Source organism: Felis catus, chromosome B4 (genome assembly GCF_018350175.1).
Source record: "Felis catus isolate Fca126 chromosome B4, F.catus_Fca126_mat1.0, whole genome shotgun sequence".
NCBI classification, from domain to species: domain Eukaryota; kingdom Metazoa; phylum Chordata; class Mammalia; order Carnivora; family Felidae; genus Felis; species Felis catus.
Window position 1 is genome coordinate 79,653,108 of NC_058374.1, and position 18,638 is coordinate 79,671,745.

The following is an 18,638-nucleotide window of genomic DNA, read 5'->3' on the forward strand; positions in this document are numbered from 1 at the left end:
TCAATTTAAAAAAAAATTCTAAGAGGGGCACTTGGCTGGCTCAGTCGGTAGAGCATGTGGATCTTGCTCCCAGGGCTGTGAGCTCAAACCCCACGTTGGCTGTGGAGCTTACTTAAAAAAAATTCTAAGGATCAGTGGGTCAAAGGTTTTATACATTTAATATTTTGATATTTACAGTTAAACTGATTTTCTAAAGCTAACAATTTATATTCCCATTATTATCAGTCTTTGCCAATAAGAAGGGGAAAAAGATTCTTGCTTTAATTAGCATTATTTGAGTATTAGGGAATTAAATATATTTTCATTTATTATTTGCATTTTTTTCTTTTCTGAGTTGCCTGTTTTTATTTTTTTTCCTAGTACTTTGTTTTAATAAATCTTATAAAAGCTTTAATATTTTCCCTCATTACTACTTAAAAATTTTTCCTGATTGGTCACTTATTCTTCCAGGTGAATTTAACACATTTTGTCAGGTTCCCCAAATAAATCCTTCTGGGATTTTTATTTTACATTTGATTTTAGCCAAAAAGCCGAGAAGTGATGGGAATTTTTATTTTGATTGATTCATTATGTTCTCATTATTTTCTTATTTGTCCTACACATTTCTTGCTGGTTAAGCTTAGCATTTTATAATTTTTGCTGCTCTTATGAATAGGACCTTTTCTTCCTTTTTTTAATTAATTAATTTTTAAGATTTGTTTTCCATTTTTACTTTTTTTAAATGTTTGTTTATTTTGGGTTGGGGGATGGGGCAGAGAGAGAGAGAGAAGAGAGAATACCAAGCAGGCTCTATGCTGTTAGTGCAGAACCCTACTTGGGGCTCGAATTCATGAACTGTGAGATTGTGATCTGAGCTGGAATCAAGAGTTGGATGCTTAACCCACTGAACCACCCAGGCACCCCTTCTGGTTTTTACTTTTATTTGCATTTATTTTATGCAGAATTTACTTCCAGGCCGTAAATTTTTTTTTTTTTTTTTCCAGTTTCTTCTGGGATATTTTTTACTTCTGTGCAACTTCCTCTTCTGGTTTAGGAACAATCTGCTCTTTTTCAGTAAAGATCATCTCCATGTGCCAGGGAGAGCTCATGTATGGATTAATCTGACCCTGAGCCCTGTTAAGTTCTGTGCTGCATCTTGGGGACTTTGTTCACCTGGATGTGCTCAATGACCAGGGAAATCTACATCTAAACCCTTAAGGTCAGCATTACTCTCTGCATTTTTAAGCATGTGCAGTAAAAATTCAGCACTCTTTCTGGGCCACCAACATTGTGTCCAGCCCCACTGTTTGGCCTTGGGCACACCTACCAACTCCACCATTGTAGCGACAGAATGGCACACATTGCTTCCGCAAAGTGACATCTTTCAGATGCTTGGTCCTTTTCAGATATGCATGTCCTTAATGGCCTGAGTAGTTTCACCAGTATTCTTTAAGCGAGCATGAAGATTTGAACCTCTTGATTTGCATGATTTTGTTGGGTTCTCTGGGCTAAGTGAATAGCGGACCATTTTCAGAGATCCCCTCAGGCTGCTTACGGGAAGAGCTTTAAGATTTTATTTTTAAGTAATCTCTACACCCAATACGAGGCTCATATCCACAACCATGAAATCAAGAGTCGCATGCTCTACCGACTGAGGCATCCAGTCACCCCTCTTCCATTTTATTTCTTACGGATTCTTATTTGTAAATAGGAAAGCTATTGACTTATGGGCATTGATTTCATATGGCTTACTGTAATCTTACTGCTTCCAATAGTTTTAGTGATTTTCTTTGGATTTCTAGGTATACTCCTGTGACCCACAAATAATTTTACCTACTCCTTTCTAGTATTTATACTTCATTCTTGTTAAGTAATAGTTGTAATAGTAAGGATCCTTGTTTTATATCTCTTTCTAAAGGGGTGGTTTTTAATTACTGTGTCATATTCTATCAAGTCATTTGCCACAATTTATTTCTCTTTTGTCAAATATTCAGGTAGTTTCAAATTTTTCTGTGTTTTAAATATAGAATATAATAGAGCATACAGCTTTGTCATTTTGAATCATAATGTACTTAGAATAAGTCGTTAGGAGTTTATTGGTGATTCATTCATTACGTAGTATTAAAGGAACAGAAAACCTAAAATATATTAAATATGTCTGAATTATCCATTGCCATATCAAGCGAAAGTTGAAGGAAACCAGTATAAGAGAAGGAGTACACAGATGCATAGATGAGCACCTGTATATTTTCATGGAGTAGCATTTCTATCTCACATTCTTTTGTGATACTGTCATTGGCAGTTTAAAGCAGCAGTGTGTTTTTGCAACACTAGGTATAAATGAGAATATTTGCTTTTAGTACTTATCTAGTAATCTAGGTAAATTAAGACAAGATGAAGTCTGGTTCTCATATTAAAAAGTGACTGTAGAGTTTATGCTTAGGGAGCGGCTGAAATATTAACTATAATACATCAGATTATATAATTGTACTGCAGGCATTACTCATGCATAAACTTTAAGAGCTCTATCATTAAGAGGTACCCAGCACGTAGGTGCGTATTTGGTCACTGCAGGGATCTCAGAATGGTGTGGATCTGAAGAGTTACTTCTTTATTTCAGACTTTTATGTATAATGTAACTATTACCACAAATAGGTAAAGTGTATTGTGCCTGTGAATAGTATTGGGAAAAGATGGAAAAGTGACAATGATTTGATGGGATGGTAGGATTTTGGATGTTTCCATATCCTTTTTTGGTTTCTGTTACTCTTATTAGTACTATATTTAAAAAATCTTATCACAAAACATGATAGATGACTATTACTATTCATTTTTCTTCAGGCCCTACAAGCAAAATTAATCTGGTCTTGTTTAGGGGAGAGTCTCTAGGATACCTGAGTTTAAAGAACTTATCTTCCCTATGTATATTTCTACTTCAACATGCTTTCATGGTTTTATTATCACATAGCATCTCATTACTATATTTTATCCAGAAAGTTTTCTGAAAACGTGAAGTTTAATCTGTACTGTTTCTCCTTTCAAGACAACACTGTGTATTCAGAATGGTTATTTCTGCATTACTAATCAACACCAAACTACTTTTAATGGGAATCAAATATAATTTGAAGACTTTGATATGATTTTCCTTTTTTAATGGTACATCCAGTGGTTAGAAGCAAAATATTAATGTGCATTTTATTTTTTGTTTGTTTTACAATATTCTTTTATTGGTGCTGTTTTAGAGATACTGATGATTGAGTTTTTTTCACGAGAAAAACTTTAATTAATATAAATCTTATTTTGTGGGGAGGAATGTGAGAAGAATACATTAGTCACAGTAGATTCTTCTTTACTGAAAACCTTTAGAGAAGAACCAACCCGTAGCTTTTTTCTCCCCCCAAGGAAAAAAAAAAACACTGATGATTGAATTTGATATTATAACTCTTCTAGTTAAGTTCAAAATAACATACCGTGAGCAGTAGGGGTGCACATATAGATGGGAGGAAAAAAACTTTATTCAACCCTTTTATTTTCTTAATATACAGTGATTTATTGAGTGCCTCCTATGTGTCAGGAACGATGCTAAGTATGCTTTATATTAAATTTTTTTAATGTTTATTTTTGAGACAGAGAGAGAGTGGGAGCAGGGGAGGGGCAGAGAGAGGGAGACACAGAATCTGAAGCAGGCTCCAGTCTCTGAGCCTGCTGAGTCAGCACAGAGCCCGATGTAGGGCTCGAACCCACGAACCATGAGATAATGACTTGAGCCGAAGTTGGACACTTAACCAACAAAGCCATCCAGGTGCACCTGCTTTACATTAATTTTATTAGTCCAGTATAATTATATCTTTTTTGCTGATGAGGAAAGTAAGGCTCAGAGAGGTTACTCTGCTGGTAAGTGGTGAAACCAGGATTCAGACCTAGGTTTGTCCAACTGCACCATTATAGTGCATTAATAGTGTATTTAATGTCCTTGTTAATTTTAATCATCAGAGCCTCCCGGTAATTTAAAAATATCAGTTAATGGATATGAACAGTCCAACTGTCAGTGAAAACAATCTTGATTTAGGGCACCTGGGTGGCTCAGTCGGTTAAGCATCTGACTTTTTTTTTTTTCCAACTTGTTTTTAATGTTTATTCATTTTTGAGAGACAGGCAGCGCATTGAGCAGGGGAAGGGCAGAGAGAGAGGGAGACACAGAATCTGAAACAGGCTCTAGGCTGTCAACACAGAGCTTGACATGGGGCTCGAACCCACAAACTATGAGATCATGACCTGAACTGAAGTTGGACACTTAACCAGCTGAGCCAGCCAGGCGCCCCCATGCATCTGACTCTTGAGTTCAGCTTACTTAGGTCATGATCTCATAGTTTGCAGGATGGAGCCCTATATTGGGCTCTGTGCTGTGTGGAGCCTGCTTGGGATTCTCTCACTCCCTCTCTCTTTCTGCCCCTCGTCTGTGTGTGTGTGTGTGTGTGTGTCTCAAAATAAAAACTTAAAAAAAAAAAAACCTGATTTAAAAACCAACAAGAGAGGAGAAGATATGCTTATCTCTCCTTTATTTTTTTGGTGCAGAAAAAGTGGTTTTATTAAGCATGGGGATAGGACCTGTGGGCAGAAAGAACTGCCTCATCTTTCCTTTAATCAGGAAAGTGGAAGCATGAATTAAGTCCAAAATTAATTTTATTATTCTCCTGTTCATCACTTTCTTGCTCTTAATAAACTGAACCAAATGACTATATTCTCTTAATCTTTATATCCTTCTCCCACAGCTTTCCTCTGTGTGTGTGTTTAAATAAATTACAAATTATTATATCATTAAATTAAATGATTTAAATAAATCATACCAGTTTGAATAATAATAGTAATTACAGCTAGTTTGGGAGGGATGTTAAAGTGAGACCCCTTCTCCAGGAAACTATCACTGTGCTGAGAGTTGGGGGGAAAGATGTGACCATTCTTATTTATTTTCTCTTTCTTGAAAAACAGTTTTCATTGTGGAATGATGTTGATAAAGGTGGGAAGTAGGTGAAAGTCTTGGGATTTAGTAGGAGAATTTCAGTATGTTGCTAATAATCAAATTTTGAGATCTTTATTTTTTGGACACAAAAAATAGGGATATCTGTACTTTTGAATTCATGTTGGGTAACATAAAACTACAGTGTTTAGTAAAGAAGCATTACTGGGGCGCCTGGGTGGCTCAGTGGGTTAAGCTTCCGACCTCGGGTCAGGTCATGATCTTACCGTTCAAGAGTTCGACCCCTGCATCAGGCCCTGCACTGACAGCTCAGGACCTGGAGCCTGCTTCGGATTATGTGTCTCCTTCTCACTCTGCCCCTCCGCACTCACCGCTCTGTCTCAAAAATAAATAAATGTTAAAAATTTAAAAAAAGAAAGAAACATAACCAAAGCTGGAAAAAAGAATCTAGTTTTGATGGAGAGACCTCTGAATTATAATTCCTCAAGTGATCCCAGTTAAAATTTGTGGATTGCTTTTCCCTTTTTTTGCCCCCCTAAGCCTCTTTGCTGGGAGGGTGGACTTTAAAAACTCCTCCATCATTTAGTTATAGTGACACCTACTGGTAAGAACCTTTGACATCATTGTGCAGATTGCTCCATACTTCAAGAAAACTACCCATTTACTGAGATGTGAAGAATCAGTTGTTAAATCTATAAAACACGGTTAATAATAAAAGGGTGAGATGCACAGGCTGATTTTTTTTTAATTTAGTTTTTTGCTGTGTAGGTGTTTTTAATGATAAAAGTTATATAATTATATTACAGAAAATAAGTGAAATTGAAAGGAGAAAAAACTAATAACTACTCCCCATCACAGTCACCAATTTTGGTGTGTTTTCTTCTACTTTATTTAAATTTGAATGTATTTAATTTTTTTTATTTACTTATTTTGAGAGAGAGCATGAGCAGGGGAGGGGCAGAGAGAGAAGGAGAGAGAGAAAATCTCAAGCAGGTTCCGCACTGCCAGCGCAGAGTCCAACATGGTGCTTGAACTCACGAACCTGAGAGATCATGACCGGAGCCGAAATCCACAGTCGGACACTTAACCAACTGAGCCACCTAGGTGACTCTTCTTTAAAGCATCTTAACTGAGCTATAACTCCTATACCATATAATTCACCCATTTAAAATGTACAGTTCAGGGGGCACCTGGGTGGCTCAGTTGGTTACACGTCCAACTTTGGCTCAGGTCATGATCTGACGGTTAGTGAGTTCTAGCCCTGTCAGAGCTTGGAGCCTGCGTCAGATTCTGTGTCTCCCTGTCTTTGCCCCTCTCCCACTCATGCTATGTCTCCCTCTCAAAATTAAACATTTAAATTTTTTTTATTAAAAGATTTTTTTTATTTTTTTTAATTAAAAAAATTTTTTAGTGTACATTTCAGTAGATTTTAGTATATTCACCCAGTTGTGCAACTACCACCAGAATCTGTTTGAGAACATTTTCATCACCCTAAAAAGAAATACCATGTGGTTCATTAGCTGTCCTTCTCTGTTCTCACTTGTCATTCCCAGTCCAAGTCAACCACTACTTGCAGGCTCTATGGATTTGCCAGCTGGACATTTCATATAAATGGAATCATGCAACATGTAATATGTAGTCTTTTGGGACTGACTTCTCTCGTTAGCATAACGTTTGCAAGGTTCATCTATGTTGTAGTATGTATCAGTATTTCATTGTTTTTTATTGCCAAGTAGTATTTCATTGTGTGGATATAACACATTTTGTTTATCTATTTATCAAATTGACACAGTTGGGTTGTTTTTGCTTTTTGACATTATGAATAATGCTGTTAATGAACATTTGTGTACAAGTTTTTGTAGGGACATAATGTTTTTATTTCTTTTTGTTACATACTTAGGAGTGGAGCTACTGGATTAGATTCCAATTTTTTTTTAGTGTGCTTTTATTATTTTTGAGAGAGAGCGTACATGTGCCGTAGTGCGCGCACATGCATGCAAGTGGGGGAGGGGCAGAGAGAGAGCGGGAGACCTGAGGTGGGCTCTCTGCTGTCAGTGGGGCTCGAACTCATGAATTGTGAGATCATGACCTGAGGTGCAGTTAGATGCTTAACCAACTTAGCCATCCAGATGCCCCTCAAATTTTTTTAAATATTTATTTTTAATGTTTGTTTATTTTTGAGTGTGTGTGTGAGTTGGGGAGGGGCACAGAGCGAGAGGGGGACAGAAGATCTGAAGCAGGCTCTGTGTTGATAGCAGAGAGCCCGATGCAGAGCTCAAAGTCATGGACTGTGAGATCATGACCTGAACTGAAGTTGGATACTTAACTGAGAGCCACTCAGGCGCCCCAGTTTTAATGAGTTCCTTTGTGTGTTTGAAAGTTCTTAAAAATACAACAGCCTTACCTTATCTGTTGGGGATACTGTCATCCTCTAGTTGATGTATGAAACTGTGGATAGTACTGAATCTTATATATTCTATGTTTTTTCCTATATGTGCATATCTATGATTTATAAATTTTTTTTATAAATTGTTTATAAATTGTTTATAAATTGTTTTTTCCTATATGTGCATATCTATGATAAAGTTTATAAATTAGGCACTACAAGTGGTTAACAACTAATAATAAAATAGCAGTTACAATAATATATAATAAAAGTTATGTGAATGTGGTTTCTCTCTCAAAATATCTTACTGTAAAGAATATATATTATTGTACTTTACTCACCTTTTCTGTGATGCTGTAAGATGACAAAATGTCTATGTGATAAGATGAAGTGAATGATGTAGGCATTGTGACATAGCATTAGGCTGTAGTTGACCTTCTCACAATAATGTCAGGAGGATCATCGGCCTCCAACTGTGATTGACTGTGGGTAACTGAAACTGCAGAAAGAGAATCTGCAGATAAGGGGACACTACTGTATTTATTGCCTCTCTTTTGTTCATATCCCGTGCAGTCTTGCTGTTTCATTTATCTCCCAGAAACTTTGAAGTTCCCTGTATTGAGTTGTTAAATCCTGACTGTTTTTACTCCTAAATATTTATTTAAAAAAAAATTTTTTATGCTTATTTATTTTTTTCATGTTTATTTTTGAGAGAGAGAGACAGAGCATGAGTTGGGGAGTGGCAGAGAGAGAGGGAGATACAGAATCTGAAACAGGCTCCAGGCTCTGAGCTGTCAGCACAGAGCCTGACATGGGGCTCAAACTCTGAAACAGCGAGATCATGATCTAGGCCAAGGTCGGACGCTCAACCAACTGAGCCATCCAGGCATCCCATCTTAATGTTTATTTATTTATTAAAAAAATTTTTTTTCTTTAATGTTAATTTATTTTTGAGACAGAGACACAGCATGAGCAGGGAAGGGGCAGAGAGAGAGGGAGACACAGAATGTGAAGCAGGCCCCAGGCTCTGAGCTGTCAGCACAGAGCCCGACGCAGGGCTCGAACTCACGAACTGTGAGATCATGACCTGAACCGAAGTCGGATGCTTAACCGACTGAGCCACCCAGGCGCCCCTTAATGTTTATTTTTGAGAGAGGGAGAGACGCAGCATGAGTGGGAGAGGGGCAGAGAGAGAGAGGGAGACACAGAACCCGAAGCAGGCTCCAGGCTCCAAGCTGTCAACACAGAGCTGGACGCGGGGCTCGAACCCACAGACCGGGAGATCGTGACCTGAGCCGAAGTCAGACGCTCAACTGACTGAGCCACCCAAAGCACCCCACTCCTAAATATTATCTGTGCCTTTCTCTTCATTGGAACCACAGCCCTACTTTAGACATTTATTATCTTCCACCATTATCTAATGGGATAGCCCATAATATTTCACTTTTTTTCTTCTAATACTCCCCCTCCCAATTCTTATGATACTTAGAGCATTTTATTAGTACTTTATTTTATAAATTATAGGGCAGATATTATAGTTGATTTTATTTTATATCTTCCCAGTAAGATAGAAGCTTTATAATGGCCAGGATTATATCTGACTATCTCCAGAGCTTAATACAGTATCTGGCATGTGTCCTTATTCCTAGACTTATACTTACTGGGTTAAAAAATAAGTCAGGGGCACGTGCTCTCTTTCTCAAAAATAAATAAACATTAAAAAAAGGTAATGGGGCACCTGGGTAGCTCAGCTGGTTAAGTGTCCGACTTCAGTTCAGGTCATGATCTCACGGTTTGTGGGTTCATGCCCTGCATCAGGCTCTCTCCTGACAGTTCAGAGTCTGGAGCCTGCGTCAGATTCTGTGTCTCCCCTCTCTCTGCCCCTCCCCCGCTCCCACTCTCTCTGTCTCTCTCAGAAATAAATTAACATTAAAAAAAATATAAAGATTAGTTAGATTTTAAAAACTTGATGTACACTGGGCCATAATGCCCTATGTACACACACCATGCTGATTCCCTGCTAAATCCTTTTGTGCACTCATGCTGCTGGGAGTTGTATGAAAGTGCTTACCTCTCCATGCTCTCTCTACCATAACTTCAAAAACTCAGTCATTTGAATATCTGTCTTGGATCTGATGATGTCATCTGTTTTGAAGTTCATCTCTCCATATCCATCTTCTCCCTTTACTCAGCCATCATTCTACACCATATTCCACTCCTCTTCATTCCTTCACTCTACTCGTAGTGTTCCCTCTACTTGGGAACCCCTCCCTTGCCAACATTTTTCACCTGGCTAACTCCTATGCATTCTTTAGAGTTTGGCCCAAATATCAGCTCCTCTGGGAAGTAAGCCTTCTCTGAAGTTCCAGAATGGGGAATTTACCCTTTTCAATACCAGAACATCCTTGGAATGGCTTTTACTATAACATTTATGTTACTATTTTGAAATTACCGGTTTCTCTCTTCTCTAGAGAACTACAAGCTCTTCACAGGGAGAACTATTTGTTTGAATCCCCAGAGCTTAGTATAGTACTTGGAACAATAGACAGTAAATAATTGATAAACATTTCTATAGTCTACTCTTAGGGAGTCCACATGGGATAGGATACTATAGGGATAAGTCCTAAAGGAAGTTTATATATAGTAAAGTCTGTAAATTGTGTGTGTGTGTGTGTGTGTGTGTGTGTGTGTGTGTGTGTGTGAGAGAGAGAGAGAGAGAGAGAGAGAGAGAGAGAGAGTATAATATGCTGTAGTAATTCTATAATCAGGAAAGAATTAATGTGGAAAAAATGAATTTCAAACTTTTTTTTCCTTTTTGAGAGAGGGCATGTGAGCTGGGGCGAGGGGCAGGGGAAAAGAGTGAGAGAATCCCAAACAAGCTCCATGCTCAGTGCAGAGCCCAAGCTTGATCCCTCGATTCTGGGATCATGACTTGAGCCAAAATCAAGAGTTTGATGTTTAACTCACTAAGTCATCCAGGTGCCCATGGAAAAAATGAGTTTAGAAGCAAGGTATATGGATTTGTATCGAGCACAAGTTACTAATGAATTAGCAAGGGCTTATGTTCTGTCTCAGGAGGAAGTAAGTTTCTGGTGTCTGTTCTCTATTCTTGTGTGGTCTAATTTAATATAAATTAATTAGAATTTTTTGTTAGATGTGTACCCACTTATAGTTCTGGGAGCTGGACAAAAAAAAAGGCTCTTACCAATTTGACACAAAAAATAGTGACACAAAATACTTGTAGGACATACTGAGGTGTAGACCATATAGTCAAGAAAAATTAATGGGCCCAGCAGAGTTATGACTTATTTAAAAAAAAGAAAAAAACCCATATATATTATTATATATATTATATACATACATAATTTCTTTTTTTTTTTTTTTTTTTTTATAGTTAGGGAACGTATATTTAGCTGGATATACCAGGAAACCTATTATGACTTAACTAGGTAGGGGCTTATTTTTATGTAACATGAAGTCTGAAGGTAGTGAGTCCAAAGTTCTTGCGGCAACTCAGGGAACCCTGGTCATGTTTACTTTTGCCTGAAGGTGAGACAGTTGCCATGCTTGTAAGGCAGCTGCACTAGCTTTGGGCATTGTCACTTCTTTCCAGACAGGATAAAGGAGGAAAAAGTGAAGCTTGATAAAGGAGGAAACAAGCTTAGTTGTTCCCATTTAAAGAGCTTTCCTGGGATGGCGTGGATGGCTCAGTCATTTAAGTATCCAACTCTTGATTTCAGCTGAGGTCATGATCTCATGGTTCATGGTTGAGATCAAGCCCTATGTCAGACTCTGCTCTGATAACGTGGAGCCTGCTTGGGATTCTCTCTCTCCCTCTTTCTCTGCCCCTCTTGTACGCACACTCTCTCTCTCAAAATACATGGATAAACTTAAAAAAAAAAAAAAAAAAAAGAGCTGGAAGCCTTACCCAGCAATTTTGTTTTACACCTAATTGGCCAAGACCTTGTCACTTGACTACTTCTCATCTGCAGGGGTATCTGAGAAGGGGAATATTTTTAACCTGGCACAGTGTTAACCTGAAAAAAAAATCACGTGGCTTTTGGGCAGGAAGAAGGAGTGAATGAAAACTGGAAACGTGGTAGTATCTACTTTTGAGCCCCATAGCCTAATGCACATGCGTACACATACCACTGAAACAACCACAAATAGAGAATCCACTTAAATAATTATGTATGTATGTATGTATTTAATTTTTTGTAAGTGTGTTTATTTATTTTGAGAGAAAGAGAGCATGCAAGCGGGGGAGTGGCAGAGAGTAGGGGAGAGAGAATCCCAAGCAGGTTCCACGCTGATAATGCAGAGCCCAATGCAAGGCTCAGTCCCACAAACCATAAGATCATGACCTGAGCCGAAATCAAGAGTTGGACACTTAACCAGCCAAGCCACCAAGGCACCCCTGTACTTATTTAAAAAATTTTTAATGTTTATTTTTTGGGAGAGAGAGAGAGAGAGTGTGAGTATAGGCTGGGGAGGTGCAGAGAGAGAGGGAGATATAGAATCCGAAGCAGGCTCCAGGCTTATCATGACCTGAGCTGAAGTCAAATCAGATGCTCAACCAACTGAGCCACCCAGGTGCCCCTATTTATTTTTAAAAATAATCTCTATGGTGAATGTGCAACTGGAACTCATAACTCCTGAGATTGAGTCGCGTGCTCTCCCAACTGAGCCAGCAAGATGCCCCCTAAGTAATTACTTTAAAAGACTGAATCTTTATTTCAAAACTTTTCAAAATATGACATACTGAAAATTGTGGGGAAATAGTGGTAGTTGTCTTTTTCCTTCTTCCTCCCCCCCCCCCTTTTTTTAATTTTCCTGAATCTCCCTTCTAAAAACAGTATGTTGAGCTTGCATATCTCCTAATGTGGTGTGATGAGAATGTATTGCCCTGATATGATATTCTTCTGCAAAACACATAAGTCTAGTCTAATGAGAACCCCCCCCCCAAAAAAAAATTCAAATTATGAGATATTCTACAAAATACCAACCAATATTCTTAAAAACTGTCAAGGTCATGAAAGGCAGAGACACATAGATCTGAGGAGCCTAAGGAGACCTGGCAACTCAATGCAGTGTAGTATCCTGGATGGGATTCTGGAAGAGAGTAAAGACATTAGTGGAAAAACTGATGAAATCCAGATAAAGCCTGTTGTTATTTACTAGTATTGTATCACTTAATTAGTTTTGACAAATGTACCTTGGTTATATAAGATTATTAAGGGAAGCTCATTGAAGAATGTGTAAGAACTTTCTGAATTATCTTTATAGTGTCTCTGTAAGTCCAAAATAGTTCCAAAACAAAAATTATAATAGCTACAGAAACTAAGATAGCAAAACCGAAAACTCTATAGTGAAACCTTATTATCTATAATGAACTGTAGGGTACCTTGGGTGGCTCAGTCAGTTAAGCCTCTGACTTCGGCTCAGGTCATGATCTTGCAGTTTGTGAGTTTGAGCCCCACATGAGAGTCTGTGCTCAGTGAGGAACCTGCTTCAGATCCTCTGTTCCCTTCTCTCTCTGCACATCCCCCTCTCATGCGCGCGTGCTCTCTCAATAAACATTTTAAAACATGAGTTAAAAGAATTTAAGGTAGAAGTTATGAGAGAAAGTATAAATTCACATTAGGGGTGCCTGGCTGGCTCAGTCAGTAGAGCATCTGACTCTTGATCTCAGGATCTTGTGCTCAGAGTTGTAAACTTGATTTATTTTAAAGTTTATTAAGTAATCTCTCCCCCAACGTGAGGTTCAAACTCATGACCCTGAGCTCAAGAGTAACATGCTCTTTTGACTGAGCCAGCCAGGCACCCCAATAAACTTGAATTTTTAAGAAAAGGAAGGGGCGTCTGGGTGGCTCGGTCGGTTAAGTGTCCGACTTCGGCTCAGGTCATGATCTCACGGTCCGTGAGTTCGAGCCCCGCGTCGGGCTCTGTGCTGACAGCTCAGAGCCCGGAGCCTGTTTCAGATTCTGTGTCTCCCTTTCTCTATGCCCCTCCCCTGTTCATGCTCTGTCTCTCTCTGTCTCAAAATAAATAAACGTTAAAAAAAATTAAAAAAAAAAAGGAAAGGAAAAAAGTCATCTTGTCACTTTGCAAGGATTCTAGGAAATCTAATTGTTATGCAAACTAGTAATTGACAGAATCAAGCATTAATTTTGTCTCTTATGTTAAATTGTATCTCAAGCATAACTAAGTAGTCAATGTAGAGATGAATTTGGAGGCCATCTATATGAATTTTTTTGTAAATGTTTTGTAAAAATGTAAAATTTTTACATTTTATCACTCCCAATTGTCAGCTTTTGTGTCATTAAAAAGTACAGTCCTTCTCTTCCTTTTTCTGATTTGCTTGGACTGGGAAACCAGATTAATAAAATTATTATTTTGAAAAATAAAGTACAATGTATTATGAATTACTATTTCTGTTACTAAAGATGCTTTTATTTCTTGATTTAGAGCTATATTCTGGATGTTCCTACCGCTTAGATGATGTGTTACCTATATTGTGCTTGAATGTGGCTGAACACACAAACACTTCCTGGACTGAGATTTGATTCTTTAGATTAAATCTATTGTGTAAAATGAAACGTTCAGAAAACTCATTGTATGCTTAATATAGGTATAGTTTTGAAAATCAGTCATACTGTGTTAATACTTACTGAATTAAAGAAGACCGTGTTCTCCAAATAATTCCAGAGACCAGGTAAATAGAGAAGGGTGTGGGAACTACCCTTTTGAAAATTATTGAGGAGTTTCTTATTTTAGTATTGCCCGGGTCTTTTATCAGAGAAGAATAAGTTATTTGACTTGTCATGGTGGTCTTCTTAAAAGTTCATGACTTCAGCACACTTCTTCCCTTTGAAGAAACTGAAAAAGTGTGTTAACTGCCACAGCTATTACAATAACTGATGCTAGAGGCAGCCCTGGGTTGGACAAGACTGTCATTAAACTGTGCCTTTGGTTTACTTGTTATTTTCATCATGGAAAGGAAAATCTTTAATTTATTTCATTGCTTAACTGATGCCACATTCTAAGATAAAACTGTTCTTTTTCTAAAACTGTTATTAAAAGAGGCTGGAAACAGACTCTGGTCTGATGCTGATGCTTTGTTAGTATTTCATCCCTTTTTAAAGTTAAATGAAACTCATTTAACCCCATTTCCAGTTTCATATTAAAAAAAATCCTTTGCAGTCATAGCAGGGGTCAAGGAGGATATTAGTTTTGACTGTCCATTTTGTTTTTAAATTTTTTTTAAATGTTTATTTATTTTTGAGAGACAGAGCATGAGCGGGGGAGGGGCAGAGAGAGAGGGAGACAGAATCCGAAGCAGGCTCCAGGCTCTGAGCTGTCAGCACAGAGCCTGATGCTGGGCTTGAACTCACCGCGAGATCACGACCTGAGCCTAAGCCGGACGCTTAACCGACTGAGCCACCCAGGCGCTCCTTGACTGTCCATTTTGTAAGAATTTGATAGAGGCTTAGAGATACGGTTTTACAGAGTCCTAGTATCTACGTATTTCTTTGTTTCCCTTTTTACTGAATCATGCCATGTCCTGGATGTTAGGCTTGTGTCTCAGTAAAATGGAGAAAAGTTTGCTTCTTTCTACTTGATTGTGACAGTGGAGAACTTTGGGGTTTAATGAATTGCTTCTCTGATTTTAATGGAGTTAGATTAATTTGGAAAGTAGATCAAAGATGATTTGCTTGTATGGATCATGGTTTTGCTTATTTTGTTTCTAAAGACCCATTGTAGATAGCTGAATCTACAGGTTCATAAATATCTCTTCTGAAGGTAATTTTTGGTAGGTAACTACTGGTGATATTAACTAGCATTCTGTCTTACCTGCTGAGCTTTTTGGGCTTATTTCAAGAGGAGAAATTATCCATCCCCATCACAGGGAGTTTCTCCTCAGTTTCATATATAGTTTTTAAGGGAAATTGATTAAATAAAATAGTGGTATATATCTTATTCCATGATTTCTCACAGTTGTTTTCCCACAGATATTTTCCTAATAATATTAGCTACAGTGTGTTAAATGTTTGTTATGTGACAGATACTGTGCTAAACACCTTACATGTATTATTTTTCACAACTTTATGAGATTGATAATGTTTCATCCCAGTTTTACTGAGGGAGAAACTGATAACTAACGAACGGTCACATATCTACATCTGTCCTACTCCAAAACCTGTTCTTAACCTTGTACTCCAGTCCTTCCTGTTAAGTTCTGCCAAAATCATGAACATCTCAGAACACTACAATTTATTTTAATGCCATAGGTTGATGCTTAGAAGTGGTGCAATGAGAAGGAAAGCACCAGGAGAGCTTATTATTAGGCATTGTAACAAAATTATGTTGATGAGCTGAAAAAAGTGGAGGTTAGGTGCAGAAGTAAAACCAAGCACTGAGATTTGTAATGTTGTTTCTTTTTTTAAATGTTTATTTACTTAGAGACAGAGAGAGAGAGAGAGAGCGAGCGAGAGAGTGCGCGAGCGTGCACATTCGCAGACACACATGCAAGCAGGGGAGCAGAGAGAGAGAGAGACTGAGAATCCCAAGCAAGCTCTACACTGCCAGTGCAGAGCCCCACATGGGACTTGAACCATGAGATCATGACCTCATGTTTCTAGTTTTTTGTTGTTACAAAGCTATAGAAAACATTATCGTCGCTGCGCCTGAGTGGCTCAGTTAGGTGTCTGACTCGATTTCAGTTCAGGTCATCTTTCAGTTGGTGAGTTTGAGCCCCATGTCAGGCTCTGTGCTGACAGCGTGGAGGCTGTTTGGGATTCATTCTCAAGCGCGTGTGCGCGCGCTCTCTCTCTCTGTCTCGCTCTCAAACTTTCTTAAAAAAATCATCACATATTTTTGTATACTCAGGAGTATATCCATAGGACATTGTTGATTCAAAGTGGAATTACTTTGAAGATGTATATTTAAAAATTTTTTTAATGTCATTTTATTTTTTAAAATAAACTCTGTGCCCAACATGGGGCTTGAAATAATCACCTTGAGATCAAGAGTCACATGCTCGAGGGTGCCTGAGTGGCTCAGTCGGTTGAGTCACCCACTCTTGATTTTGGCTTAGAATCCCTGAAAGATTCTTTCTCTCCGTCTGCTCCTGTCCCCCGCTCGCACTCTCTCTCTCAAAATAAATATTAACAAAAATTGCCAAATTGGCCTTCAAAATGTACTGATTTATCATCACCTATGTATAAAAATGCCTGTTTCCCCATATCCTTGCTAATTCTGTGCATTATTAGAGTTTTAACTTTTTGTGATCTGATAGGTGAAAAATTACAAAAGTCCACTATACATAGAATTGCATTTTAAAAATCAAATGAGAATGGGGTACCTGGCTGGCTCAGTTGATGGAGCATGCAACTCTTTTTTCTTTTTTTTTTTTTTCTTTACACTTATTTATTTTTGAGAGACAGAGTGAGACAGAGTGTGAGCAGAGGAGGGGCAAAGAGAGAAGGAGACACAGAATCTGAAGCAGACTCCAGGCTCTGAGCAAGTGTTCAGCACACAGCCTGATGCGGGGATTGAACCCGTGAACTGTGAGATCATGACCTGAGCCAAAGTTGGACATTTAACCAACTGAGCCACCCAGGCACCCCTGGGTGCATGCAGCTCTTTATCTCAGAGTTGTAAGTTCGAGCCCCACATTGGGTATAGAGATTACTTAAAATATTTTTAAAAAATTAAATGACGATCATGTTTTTATATATTTGCTAGCTCTTTGTATTTTCAATGATGGTTTTTGAGATTTCAAGAATGGATGGCAATATTAGTAAATGTGGCTTCAAAGCTTTGAAGAAATGGTGCTGTAAATGTAAAGTGTCACTGAAATAACTGCAACTTGATGACCTCCCTTACTTCACCTTAACCCTTTTGCTCTCTTAATTTCAGGTGATCATGGAGCTCAGCTTGGCCTCCACGGAGCTGGTGGTGATGGAATACATGATGACACAGCAGGTGGAGAAGAAGGAGAAAACAGCCCAGATCCGCAACCCCAGGCTGGTCGGAGGACCCGGCGTGAAGCATGCACCTGCCCCTATTGTAAAGATAGTGAAGGAAGGTAAGTTGACCCAGCCAGTGTCTTAAGGGTATAAAGGAGAAAAATGAATGGATTTGGAGGTAAGCAGAGGAGGGTTAATTTTTTAACATTTAAGACTTGGCAGTGTTGCAGAGGGACCAGAGATAGAGAGTACAATACATTTGATTGGGTTATATTATAGGATTTTAGTTCCAGCTCTGAGCCTTTCATCTACTCTAAGACCTGGGGCCTTAATAGGTGCCTGCTTTCTCCAGAGATAAGGTAATCAGATGCAGCCAACTGGTCTGATGATTGTTACCATATGTCTGTTTTGAGATGGTTTTAACAAAGTTGCTTGTAAAATAGTCTTGCAAAGAAAAAGAAACATACCTACTGTAATGATTTTTTTATAGTGGCTATGTGAGAGTCATAAGGGTTTTCTGAGTCTTCTTTTCCTTCAAAACAGACAAAAAATACTACTCCAGTTAGAAAATTCTTCCACGGGCTCCTGGATGGTTCAGTCGGTTAAGCTTCTGACCTCGGCTCAGGTCATGATCTCACAGCTTGTGAGTTCGAGTCCTGCATCGGGTTCTGTGCTGACAGCTCAGAGCCTGGTGCCTGCTTCAGATTCACTGTCTCCCTCTCTCTGCCCCTCCCCGCTCACACTCTGTCTCTCTCTCTCAAGAATAAATAAAAACATTAAAAAAAAATTTTTTTTTTAAAAGAAAAGAAAATTCTTCCATCATGGAACCTAATATGTCCTGCAGAGCAAAGTTCTGACAAATTTTTCTCATTAGTAGAATATTCTATTTTATTCAGTATTATTTCTGGAGAGTACCAAGTTCTATTCTTTTTCTACAATTCATTGCTTTTGAAAAAAAATAGAAAGTCATATAGATTTTTTAATGCCTTAAAAAATCTTAACACCTTAAAAATCTGTTAAGCTTAGGTCTCAAAAATAAATACAAAAATGGGCACCTTGAGTGGCTCAGTCGGTTAGGTGTCCAACTTTGGCTCAGGTTGTGATCTCATGGTTTGTGGGTTCGAGCCCCTCATGGGGCTGTCTGCTATCAGCACGGAGCCTGCTTCAGATCCTCCATCCCCCGCCCTGCTCCTCCCCTGTGTGGTGCAAGCTCGCGCGCTCTCTCTTTCTCTCTCAAACATTTAAAATAATAAATAAATACAAAAATGAGAAAAGCACCAAAACCAAAAATAATTTGAGTTCTTTGTAGGTTAACCATATGTTA

At 38.3% G+C, this 18,638-nt stretch overlaps 1 protein-coding gene and 1 pseudogene across 1 annotated transcript in view; one reads left to right on the forward strand and one right to left on the reverse strand.

Annotated features, from left to right (window-relative positions):
* The window catches only part of SP1 (Sp1 transcription factor), a 36,733-nt gene that overhangs the window by 14,249 nt on the left and 3,846 nt on the right, over window positions 1-18,638 (forward strand). Inside the window, exon 4 of the mRNA XM_023257111.2 lies at window positions 17,265-17,433. Within this exon, the coding sequence (XP_023112879.1) occupies window positions 17,265-17,433 (169 nt within the window). The remainder of the gene's footprint in view (window positions 1-17,264; window positions 17,434-18,638) is intronic.
* LOC111561365 lies at window positions 945-2,637 on the reverse strand (annotated as a pseudogene).